Consider the following 13,093-nt stretch of genomic DNA (forward strand, 5'->3'; position numbering starts at 1 on the left):
ATCCAACCGTGGCTTCGTGAACACGTCATAGGCAATTTCCTGACCGTCCATTTTCTTACAAGTGTGACTAGGATGATTGGATCAATGCACTTCACGATCCAGACCATGTTGAAGGCTGGCCAACGTGAAGACTGGGCCAGATTGATCTCTCCCACGCGTGCCTGTACACCGGCGCCACATCTTCAATCCATCCTCGCGCGAGTTGCCGCAGCATTCCTGGAGAAAAAGAAAAGCGAGTGGGTTTTACTTTTGTGTCGGCCTCCGCTCCGCGACTGCGCTTCCCAAAGCAAGAGCAAGAGGTTTGCTTGAATGCAAAAAAAATGTATGGAAAAATATACATCGCGACGCTTTCGTTGGATTCGGATTCTTTTCAATGATCGAAACTGTTTATTTGACAGGGTTTATCTTGGATGGAGGATATTATTTAAAAATATATATCGTATTTAACATTTCAGCCTTTCGATTATGTAAATTTTATGGTGGCCGTTCACTTCCAAAGCTATAGAGGCAAATAACCAAATGATTGAAATAAATCCAATTGGGATTTTTTATTTGTTGATTTCACACCGTACAAAACTGACACACGTTATATAAACGGTCTGGATCATTGGAAAAAAAAACCCTGTGATCCAAAGGCCAGAGTCTCAAGATATCGCATTCCAAAAAGTCGAGAAGTACGAAAGGAAAACCTGCCCTTCGAAGCATCTACAAGTGGCCTTTCCCATTCTTGTAAACAGGGAGAAGAAATATAGCGGCAGAAGCTGAAAGGAGAAACCCCAGTCTCAACGAGACTACCCTAAATTCCCCTAAATCCAACTGCTCACCTGTTCTGTCCCAGATCATGAAACCCCAATCCTAGAACGCGAAAATCTCATCAATTTCAACTGAAATTTTCCAATTCCCTTCGCAGATCCTTTTATCGATGGGTAAAGGAGGAATCAGAGATGGTGAAGAAGAGATCTTCCCGGCGTGGGCCCGGGACGTCGATCAGTGCCTGTCCCACTACGATGTCTCCATCAGCTACGGCCTCAGATCCGCCGATGCCGAGGCCCGCCGTAAGGACTACGGCTGGAACGAACTCGAGAAGCACGAGGGCCCTTCGATCTTCCGCCTGGTCGTTGATCAGTTCAACGACACCCTCGTCCGCATCCTCCTCGTCGCTGCCGTCGTCTCGTTCGTCCTGGCATGGATTGACGGCGACGAGGGCGGCGAGACCAGCATCACGGCCTTCGTCGAGCCAATCGTCATCTTCTTGATCCTGATTGTCAACGCCATCGTGGGCGTTTGGCAGGAAAGCAACGCCGAGAAGGCTCTTGAAGCCCTTAAAGAGATACAGTCCGAGCACGCGGCCGTCAAGCGGGATGGGAAGATGATCCCCAGTTTGCCTGCCAAGGAGCTAGTCCCGGGGGACATCGTCGAGCTCCGGGTCGGCGATCGGGTCCCCGCTGACATGCGGGTCCTGTCCCTGATCAGCTCAACGGTTAGGGTTGAACAGGGGTCGTTGACTGGCGAGAGTGTTGCAGTTAACAAGACCAACCACCGGGTTGAAACTGAGGATTCGGATATTCAAGGAAAAGAGTGTATGGTTTTCGCAGGGACCACGGTTGTAAATGGCAGCTGTATCTGTCTGGTCACACAGACTGGCATGAATTCGGAGATTGGGAAGGTGCATTCACAGATCCATGAGGCATCACAGAATGACGAAGATACCCCTCTGAAGAAGAAGCTGAATGAGTTTGGGGAAATGCTCACTGCGATAATTGGTGTTATTTGTGCACTTGTTTGGTTGATCAATGTGAAGTACTTCTTTACTTGGGATTATGTAGATGGTTGGCCACAGAATTTCAAATTTTCATTTGAGAAGTGCACGTACTACTTTGAGATTGCAGTTGCTTTGGCGGTGGCGGCAATCCCAGAGGGCCTTCCAGCGGTGATCACAACATGTTTGGCGCTCGGCACAAGGAAGATGGCCCAGAAGAATGCTCTTGTGAGGAAGCTTCCGAGTGTGGAGACTTTGGGGTGTACAACGGTGATTTGTTCTGATAAGACGGGGACACTGACAACCAATCAGATGTCAGTGGCAAAGATGGTGGCAATGGGAGCAGAGTCTGGTGTACTTCGGAGCTTTAAGGTAGAGGGGACCACATATGATCCGAAAGATGGGAAGATACATGATTGGCAGAGTAGTCGGATGGATGAGAATCTTCAGATGATTGCAAAGATTGCGGCTGTTTGCAATGATGCAAGCATCATGCACACGGGTCATCAGTACCTTGCTTCTGGAATGCCGACCGAGGCTTCTTTGAAGGTGAGATTCTGTATAATACTCAAGAAAAGGGATATGATACAATACAGCCTGCTATACCATAAGTCATATGTGCTCAATCATGGAGGAGCAACTCTGGCTTTTAAAGATTTTTGGCTGCTTTTAAAAAAAAATAAAAATTATTGCTTAGAAGTGCTTTTAAGATGCCACAAGGCTTTCCATGATTGGATACACACCACGCTACAGTAAAGCAGGCTAGGCTGTATTGTATCATTTCCCACAAGCACAAATTTTTCTTGTTTGACTAAATAAATTCATTCAGATAGCTAGCCACTATTAGATATTAAGCAGGGATGAACACTAACTGCCTGAAAACTTCAAATGAAGGATACCGACAGAGTACCCTTCAACTCCCTGATTCCTCCATCCATCTTCACAATATCCATGGATAACCTTCTCTAGAAGCGACCCAATCACTGGTGTTGATGGAATCAGTCTCTGTTTTGGAGGGAGGAGAATGCAGCCGGATAAGTTTTTCAATCCCAAACATAGAAGTGGCAGGTCTTCCTCATTTGAATCCATAACCTCAATTGGCTCTGCATAGATGAATACCCCTTGATCGCCACTTATGGTCCCTCCAATTCATGCTGGTGCAGGATTTCCCCTGGAACTATCATCAAAGTTAAACTTCCACATACAACTGGGAGGAGGATTCTGTGCCAAGCAAGTAGTGTAGGGTGTCTAATGCCCTCGATAATCTCCAATGAACATGACACTCCCTCAAATTCCTTGCACACCAATGCCCAACTGCCAAAGAGATTATCCTATATCGAACCCTTTCTGCCACCTGGGCAATGCTTTTTGATTTGTATATGGGTGATTGAATGGTCAATTATTCCTCTCTTTCCACTACATCCCTGGAAGAGAGAAATGCCAGAGAATTGTCACTTTGCATTTTAAATCCGAATTCCATGCTTCAAGGGTCTTTTTTCATTGAAGAGGGCATTTGACTAAACCACCTCAAACACATTAATGATATTCCGCTAAACCCGGCTAAGGAGCAATGAATAAAGAGATGGGTAAACAACCATTCACAATTATTCTTGACCTATTTCAAAGTTGATCTAAGGTTAGAGTTTTGCCAACTCCTGCCACTCGATAGAAGCCATCAACTCTAAGCAGGTTTCTGTTCTTTTAAACCAAAGTAACATGAGGTTTAGCATTACCCAAACTGAGAATCTTCACGTAGAAAGGCTACACTTAAAACTATTTCAGCAGTTTCCCACTGCCAGATTCTTTTATCAAAACATGATGTTGAAACGAGATTCCTTCCAATAGCGAACAATGGTGGGAATAAGACTTATCTCCCCATCTCTCAAATACTTTTGAAATGGAGGTTCCAAATCACTTGGTCTTTGCCCTGCAATTGTAATTGCCTCCTCGGTAGATACCCAATAAAGATTATGAAATTGGTTTTGGAAGCACCAGGCATCCTCTTACCCAATGTTGTCGAATCGCATGTGCGATCACATATGCCATATGTGATCGCATATGCGACTGCATTTTTTTTAAAAAAAATTTGAAATTTTTTTTAAAAAAATTGAAAATTGTGGAATTTTTTTTTTTTAAAAAAAAATTTGTAAAAAAAGAAAAAGAAAAAGAAATTAAAGGCAACTTTCCTAAGTTAATTGATAACTAATTTTACATATTTGAAATATATTTGAGAGAAATAAAATCAATTAAAATGAATTAAACATCAAGTGCTTGAATCTTGATCTTCCAACTTCCACAAGAGAGAGAGAGAGAGAGAGAGAGAGAGAGAGCACTTGGAAGTAGAAAATGTAAGAGAGAGAGAGAGAGAGGTTAAGACCACTTGGAATTCAGAAATGTAAGAGAAGAAGAGAGTAAGAGAGTTTTGGAGTGAGAATATTGCAAATGGGAGAGGTTTGGAAGCCTTTTTATTGACAAAAAGTTATTTTTTTACAAAATAATAATGATCATAATAATGTGCCAACTGTTGGCCAATATGCGATCGCATATGCTGTATGCGATCGCATGTTTTCACATATGCCACATATGCAATCACATATGTGCCAAAACTCTCTTAGGTATGGGTTCAGGTTTCCTGAATCGGCCCTCAATCTGCTTGCCTCTTGGCACAGGTTTAGGTTAGGTAAAATCAGATCTCCCATTTGGAGAATGCCCATTCTGGCTATTTGGTGGTCAGCTTGGCTAGAAAGGAACAAGCGATGCTTCAACAACGTTTCGTCTTCGGTTAATGAAGTTGGGGCTAGGGCTAAGAGGTTGTTAGTTGAATGGGCGGTTAATGTAAAGGGATTGAAAGGAGAAGATCTTTGTTTTTTAGGCTGCTAGAGTCTGTCTGCTATCTCAACAGATAGTTTTTTTCTTTCTTTTCTCTGTTTGTTCTTTTTGCTTTTAATGAATCTCCCGTTGCTTCTAACAAAAAAAAAAAAAATTTAAAATCGCATATGCGATTTGCATATGATATGTGCATATGCTGTTGCACATGACAACAATGCTCTTACCCCAATCTTTCAAAAAAAGCACCAGAAATATTTACAGAAAAGGATTCTAGAGCCATTTCAAACACTAAATTTGATACTTCCTTTGAACAATGCCTCCACCTTTTGATAGCTCTCCAAGCTCCAGACATTCTGCGCGTGTGGCATGGGCAGGGATCTCATTCATAGTACTTCTTTACCTTTCCCACGATACAAGATATATCCCACCAAGTGGTATTACCCTTTTCCTCTTTACCTTTCCATAGGAAGTCCCTTTGAAGCTTTTCCAAGCTATCCACCACATTCGCCAAGTACTGGAACTAGTGTTTTAAATGTCGACGATATCGGCCGATATATCCCACGATATATCTTGTATCCCACCTATACGATACGAAATGCACAAGTAAGAGGATATATCCCACATGTTTGATCCAGCGAGCATCTTTGATTTTTTATCCTTTTTTCTGTAAATAATGTTAAATTAGTGTCAAATTATTACAAATACGTGATTTTTCATGTTTTGCATGAAAACTCATGGACTGGGGGCTTCAATTTCGAGATTTGCACGAGATGGGCCGAGTTGTGAAAAATTGAAAAAAAAAAAATCAAAATTTCCCAATTTCTCGCAAATCGGTTGCAATCTATGTCCAAACATAAAATTAAACATGTTTGTAACCTTATCTAGTGATTCTTCTTTTGCTTTTGAACGTATTGCTTGTTTTTTCACGTCTTCTTAGATTTATAAATTATATGAATAGGCTTTGAATATACTTGCATCAATTCAGTTAGATAGCACATAAATTAAGACCCCATACAAAGAAAACCTATTATGTGCACTTGTTTTTTGTAATATTTCGATTTATAAGTCTGTATTGATGTCTTTTTTAACAATCACTTAAGCTTCATTGAAAAATTCGACCAATTTCCAAATGTTTCCCCATGTTTCCAACAACAGCGATACATTACGTGATACGACCTATATGTCCCATGTGATAACTGATATGTATCCGTATCCCAAGGGTGCGATACATGACGCGATACCAATATTTCGAACATTGACTGGAACAAGCACTTGAAACAGATTGGCATGTTGGAGAGGGCTGATTTTATAAGAATGATTCTACCACCAAAAGATAGGAGCTTGCATTTCCATTCACTCTTTCAGCAATTGGGTCCTAGAGTCTTTTATAGGGTTTGTGGATACAGAACAAGTAGGTTAATAGGCAGGAGCTGGCCTTGAGGGAAGACTTGCAACTGCCCCTTTCCCCAACCTAATCCCAAGCTCTTTTGAACCAATTCACCTTTTGACTTGAGACAACTTCATAAGTTCTCAGAATGTTTTTTCGATGCGTAACCTGCACTCTTTGAGTCTTGTAGAACAACAGAGCAGTGCCCACAAATTGGAGGTGAGAAACTTGTGTGGTCTCATAATTCCAATCACACGGCAGTGGTTTGATGTTTCAGTTCTGAGTTTTCATTTTGAAGGAGACACAGGAAGTGAGATGACCATTCATCTGAACTAAGGAGAGTCTATCAATTCTAGTCATCAACAGGTCATTATTATTGGACCGAATAAATCGAGACCCTTCAATTGGCAAATTGACCATTTCATTCCTTCTGACCCTCTTAGCAACGTTTCTCATGCTCATATCAAATTGCCAAACCTCATTTTTTATTGGAATTTGATGACATTGGAGTCTCCACCAACAAACTACGGGAGCCTCCACTTTTGGAAGACCCTCTGCATCTAAATCCCAAAAAGTTTGCCTTCTTGTTGGGATTGCTAGAACTAAATATTCGAATTGCATAATTCAACCATGCTGTTAGCTAATGCTAATTCTGTGTTTAGTTGCACTGTTGAATTGAAATGTAATAATTAGTTCAATGATTATGCGTTTGGGAGTGCTCTCAAACCAAGTTTTGAATGGATGCATCCCGAGGCCATCCTCCGATTGAGAAGGTGCAGCATTTGGGGTAGCATAGAATGCGGAATCCCACATTGGGCAGATTATTACTTCCCCATCCTAAATCGATATTCTGCTTGTTTCACGTCCTTCATGAACAAAGTAGGCTGTTAATTTTGGGTGGAAATCAATTCCACACTACTGCATGCTCAAGACATCCAAATGCACTCAAAAGTGGAATATTGACCAAATTGCAGTTACCTTTCTCAATATGCATATCGAGCAACTGGGCTCCAAATTGCAATTGTGATACTTTCACGTTGGATGTGAAAGGAATTGAGCTACTTCCTAACACTGAAAATGATAAGGTAACTACTATTTGATCATTTCCTCTCTACTGAACTGATATTGCAGTTCAATTCAATATACATCTAAGCAGAATAAACCTTTGGAAATCATTTCTCCGAAAACCAAAAAACTTTGGAAATAAGATTCACTTCTTTGTGGTTGAGAGAAGTGCCTAGAAACAAAGATCAGGTTATGACATAAAAGAGCCCTGTGAAAATCTATGCTACCTGCTGGGAGGAGCCAGAATAAACCCTCAGAAATCAGATACACTTGTGGATGAGAGAAGTTCCCAAAAGAGAAGAAGAGATTATGATATAATAGAGCCTTCTGAAAATCTTAGCTACCTGCTTGGAGGAGCAGAATCTTTGTTCTAACCACAGTGAGAGCATTACCCTCTGTTGGGGGGTTATTTGGGTCAGAGGGCAAACAGTGCAGACCCCACTTGAGAGCTTTCGTCTATGAAAAACAAGATAGTAGAGAACAGACTTTGCTTATTACTACTTGTGTTGATGACACAAAAATGATTGTTGAACAGGGTAGCTTACTAGATTTCCATTGTTTGCTTGGTTGCAGTAGCATATATTGCAAGTGGCTTCATTATCGAGCCTTTTTTATTTCTTTGCTGTAAGACTTCTAGAGCAGGCTTACTTGGTCATTACTTTTGTGGGTACCCCTTGATATGGTTTGTTCTGTTCCTTCCCTTTTCAGGTTCTAGTTGAGAAAATTGGAACTCCTAAAGGGTTTGATCGTTCATCTTTGAATTCCTCTGGCGCTGTATTACGTATGTTGAAACTTGGAATCATCTTATATCTTTCTTTCAACACTTTGTTACATAAATATTGACATGCTGTCTTGAATATTGTTCCTTCATTTAAGCTTGCTGTCAATATTGGAATGAAATGGAGCAAAGGATTGCGACACTTGAATTTGACCGTACTCGGAAGTCTATGGGAGTTATTGTGAAGTCGAATACTGGAAGAAATTTGTTACTTGTGAAGGTATGTCTTGCACTTCTGATCTTTAACGAATGTATACTTTGTGGGTGAATTCATGACTCACATCTTGATCAGAGGCCCATATTATATGCTACATGAAGTGTTTATGTGAAAAGCTTTTTGTGATAGTTTTCTTTTAGTTTCTTAATTTGATCAGGTTTTGAGGTTTGAGACGTAATAGAATACTTCTTCACTTACTGATGAATCTTGCGTAAAATCATATGTTAGTAATGTGGTAGTAGTTCAAGGAAATGACTATCAATATAGATAGAAGTTCAAGGGATTACAAATTAGAACAGAGAGAGAGAGGGCTGTAACTTATCAAACAAAGTATATGGTCATGGGGATGTGTCTTCGTTGCTGAAATTAGGGCATGAACCTTCTGCCAACATTATCAGACAATTAATCAGGTAGAATTGTGCCAGTATTTTCTTAGTTCTGCCCACTTTTGGGGATTTCATTCTAATTGTGTTTAGCTTTATTTTATAATTGTCCTTTATCAAGCTAAATATTCATTCTAAATCCAGAAACCATTACAAGGTGATGATACGAAGTCACAGAAAGACATCGTGACTGGAGGAATCTAATTGTCGTGAAATGGACGTTAAGCAGACTGAAGAGAAAAAAAAATGGACTAGATCCAAATTCAATGAGTGCAATTTCGCATTGATTGAATCTCCTTTTTTAAGTAGTATAGTTGGGTTGTATTCTTTTCGCTTTTTAGTGCTTTTCTAATAAATTTCAGTTTAAAAAAAATCCACTGATTGAATGGGTAGGATTATCCAATCGTGTGTGGTTTTTGGCCCATTATTCATCCCCTTTGGAGCTTGGAAGTGCATAAGGGATGGTAGTGGTACAAAGAACTTTATTTCTAAATCAAGTCTCAAATTTGAAAATAAACCTGCAGATACCGTTGGAGATGATGCTAATTGTGGTTTCAGAATTCCACTGGTTGGAGGGCTGGATCATTTGCTTGTTGTGGTTTCAGATGATGCTAATTCTTGCATGATGGACTATTAGAAAAACCCATATAAACTGTTCAAATTGAATGTGCAAAAGTCCATTGGTTGAACAGTTAGAATCATCTAATTCGTGTGGTCTTGGATGATTTTTAAGTGTACAATAAATGCCTGTTTATGGACAATTGGAAAATCAAATGGCCAATAAACCCTGTTTAATGTTCAAAATATCATGTATCAGATGGTTAGCTGGTCCATCAACATTGTTACTAGTGGCCTGCAAATAGATGGCTATAAACAATTGGTATAATATGACAACTGTTGTTTCTGATGATCCTAACTATCTGGTTTCTTCATGCAGATGGATGGTTAGTCAGGTGTCTCCAAAAATTGGACAACTGAGTGGTGCAAACTGAAAGGCACACAAAACTTGTGCAAGGCATGTGTGCGTGCTTGTATAAAGAGAGTACCGCAATCACACCACTTGGATGTTTCTAGACATCATTTCCTTTCGTTGCTGACTATAGACCATTAATAATCTTAGGTTTCACCATCAAATTATGTTTGAAGACTGAATGGATTAGATTTCTCAGTCATTGTTTTGTTAATGGTGAATAATTGATGGTAGGGGATACTAAATATACAGTCTCAATTCATCCCACCATGTGAAAGTAGCACTACTCTAAAAGTGCATGCTGTCTAGTGTCCTTGTATTTCTCAGTAAGGATAGTTATTTAATATGTTGGCACAGTATGACCATCCGTTAGCATAGAAGAATCATTCTACACTTGGCATACATTTGCTTCCAACCATCCAAACCATGGGGGCATCCTCGAAAAACTAGATTATGATGATCCCAACTGTCCACTTTGTCCCATCCAAACTAGGGCCTCTCTTTTGGATAGACTGGACTAAAGCTACATGTATGCCACGGGTACCCTGGTTGTAGGATTCAAATGGATAATCACATTCTGCCTGATCACTGATGTTTTATGCTTTCTCAGTAGGCCCTCCAGTGTAAGCATCTCCAGAGGAGAGAATGTTTATATGGATGGTCATTGGCGTTAGGATGATAAAAATGATTGTGAAATGACAAAAAATGACGATAGCATGAGATATGTGGCATGATGATGGGTGCTACTGATATTTTGCTAAGCCGGAAAATCAGCGTATTAAATGCAGCTTAAGGAGCGACAATACTGCCCCTTCACTTATGATTATGTAAATAGCGATAAAAAGTAGAGTCACTAGCTCATTCCCTGCATTTGTCAACTTAGATAGGAAAGTGAATTCAATTCTGCTAACTACAATGCAAAATTTGACATGTAATGCTATGTAAATACTGGTTTGCATTCACATGATATTTTGCTAATTTATGAGCAAAATACATGTAGTTCCTAATGGATGTTGGACGTTCCTGCAAATGAATTGGAGGAAGTTTCCAAATGGAAACCTTGATGTTTGTTAGAGTCACTAAACTAACTTTTCACTCAACTGAAGTGTGTTATTCTATATATCTATAATACTAATAATAATCAATATTAATATTGTTATAAAGATCTTTTATAAATAATAGATCAATACATATTATTAAAATGGATTTACTTTTTAAATATAATGCTTTTTTTTTTTTTTTGAGTTCAATAGAAGTTTTGGAAACTAATAACGAAGCCTTGATACTTGTCTGACTAAACTAATTTTTCACTCAACTCGAGTATGCTATTTCATCTATCTGTAATAATAAGAGTAATAATATTCAATATTAACATTTTAATAATGATCTTTTATTATCTAACACATTGATAGATATTACTAAAGCAGATTTATTCTATCAATATAATGCTTCTTGTTTGATTTAAATAAAAAATTTGGTAACTATAATAATACATTAATAGTAGTAGTACTAGCCTAATAGGTAATACAATACCTTCTACTCAGGTTCCATTCCCACTCTGAAGTATACTTTGGACTCATGCTCCCACCCCTCCTTCCTGGCTGTTTATACTTGCTAACATTTTGAAATAGGCATTTCCTCACTCCTGCATCAAAATCTGTTGTCGCCTCCCCTTATGCTTCAACCATTACACAATAGCTTAACCACTGATCATATTTTCTGAGATTTCCTTGAAAGCTAGAGAATGTTAATATGCCACTTGGCTTGCTTTTGAAAGCTGCAATTTGTTAAAAGATGCAAAACTATGATTTTTTTATTTTTATTTTTTAGTACATTCACCAGTTCAGCCTACTAATTGTTGGGTCTTTGAATATTGAATGGGTTATGCCTTGTCAGATTGGGGCTTTCTTCTCCATGTGGTACTTTGCCCATTCAGTAAAAAGAAAAGAACTTTATGGGTTGGGGTGCAATAGTGGATCTTTCAATGATAAGGCCTCTAACTATCATCAGGTCTTCCGTAAGGCCAAATAGGGGGCTGTGGAATGGGCTAGAGCTACAGGCGTCTTTTGGGGGAGCCCAGTTGAGGTTTTTCAATGAAGTTGGGGGAATTCTCCGCTTTGTATTAATCGGATGATCTCTCATCATATTTTATTTTTCTAGTTTTTAATAAAGTTTCAATTAACCTTTAAAAAAAATTGTTGGGACACTAACAGTTCGTCTGCTCATATTGACTATGAAGGTCCTAACATTTTCCCCCTTTTTAAAAGGTTAATTGAAACTTTATTAAAAGCCAAAAAAAAAAAAACAGAAGATGATGATGAGAGATTATCCGGTTAATACAAAGGAGATAATTCCCTTCCTTGATTCTGAATGCTGAATTTGCGGCCATGTGGATGGAACTCTGGTTATCACACACAAGCTACTGAGGGCAGTTGGTTCAGGCTGAAGGTCTTTCAGTAAACATTTTGTTTCACATGTTAACTCTTTGAGCTTGGCATAGCCAAGTTCATCTCTAGATATAGATGTACTGCATTGTGTTTTCTCTTCATGTATAATCAAAATGCATCTTGTCAATGGTAACCATCTCCAGCTGTATATTTTGATTGTTTGGTATCCCAACCAATGGAGAGACAAGTGAGTTCCCAATTACTTTCGGCTTGCATTAGGGGCTGGCATTCATCTTGTACCTTTCCACATTGGTTATGGACGAGTCGACGAGTCATTTGCAGGAAGAGATTCCATGGCATATGTTGTTTGCAAATGACATAGTTTTCATTGATAGGATGAGGGAGGGTATAAACACAAGGCCATACTTATGGAGAGGTGCTTTAGAATTTGAAGGATATGAAATTGGTCAAACTAAAACTTATTGAATGGGGTGCAATTTTACTATCAATAGGAGTGGGAATGAGGAGTTAGTAAAGATTACTAACCAAGAAGTTTCCCAAAATGACCACTTCCGGTATCTTGGGTCAATAATTCATGAGAGTGGGGAGATTGAGAAGGATGTTGCCCATAGAATTCAAGTGGGGTGGAAGAAATGGAAATGCAGTTTTGGAGTTTTATGTAATGGCCATATACCACTCAAACTGAAAGGGAAATTTTATTCGGTGGCTATAAGACCAGCCATGCTTTATGGGATAGAATGTTAGGCAGCCAGTTTGACGCAGGATAACTAACCACTTGCTCTAAAAGCTCGAACTGATAGAGTGTGGCGAATCAATCCCTTTATCTCATAGCCCAAGCCCCACGTCCCATGGGTTAGGTCCTTGGTCGAACCCCCCTTGTGGGCCCCATATCACATTGGTTTCACTTCACATGGGCCACTCACCCCGAGTGTGCCCCTGCATACCATAGGCCACCCCGCTCGAGCCCTGTGTGAAAATGCCCCTGCATTAATCGCTCTCGATGAGGAGTCCCGAACACGAGACCTCCTGCTCTGATACCACTTTGACGCAGGACAACTAACCACTTGCTTTAAAAGCTCGAATTGATAGAGCATGACAAATCAATCCCTTTATCTCATAGCCCAGGCCCCACATCCCATGTGTTAGGTCCTCGGTCGAACCCCCCTCACGGCCCCACATCACATTGGTTCTGCCTCACATGGGCGGCCCACCCCGAGTGTGCCCCTGCATCCCACAGACCACCCCACTCAAGTCCGATGTGAAAATGTCCTTACATTACAGTTAATGAACAATATGT

At 39.8% G+C, this 13,093-nt stretch overlaps 1 protein-coding gene and 1 long non-coding RNA gene across 6 annotated transcripts in view; both read left to right on the forward strand.

Moving 5' to 3' along the window:
* Positions 1 to 695: 695 nt before the first annotated feature.
* Positions 696 to 13,093, forward strand: part of LOC131253078 (calcium-transporting ATPase 4, endoplasmic reticulum-type-like) — a 34,021-nt gene continuing 21,623 nt past the window's right edge. For 3 of the 5 annotated variants that reach the window (XR_009174830.1, XM_058253907.1, XM_058253906.1), the window contains exons 1-3: positions 696 to 2,308; positions 7,749 to 7,821; positions 7,917 to 8,038. Coding sequence is in view for 3 of the 5 variants with exons in the window: in XM_058253907.1 (XP_058109890.1) it covers positions 923 to 2,308; positions 7,749 to 7,821; positions 7,917 to 8,038 (1,581 nt within the window). In the remaining 2 variants the exon portion in view is untranslated. The remainder of the gene's footprint in view (positions 2,309 to 7,748; positions 7,822 to 7,916; positions 8,039 to 13,093) is intronic. The other 2 variants (XR_009174829.1, XM_058253905.1) reach the window with 1 other exon arrangement.
* On the forward strand, positions 2,412 to 3,259 carry LOC131253080 (uncharacterized). The gene is made up of 2 exons (XR_009174831.1): positions 2,412 to 2,827; positions 2,923 to 3,259. It is a non-coding gene; the product is annotated as an uncharacterized LOC131253080 (long non-coding RNA).

The sequence above is a fragment of the Magnolia sinica genome, chromosome 8 (genome assembly GCF_029962835.1).
Source record: "Magnolia sinica isolate HGM2019 chromosome 8, MsV1, whole genome shotgun sequence".
Taxonomy (NCBI): domain Eukaryota; kingdom Viridiplantae; phylum Streptophyta; class Magnoliopsida; order Magnoliales; family Magnoliaceae; genus Magnolia; species Magnolia sinica.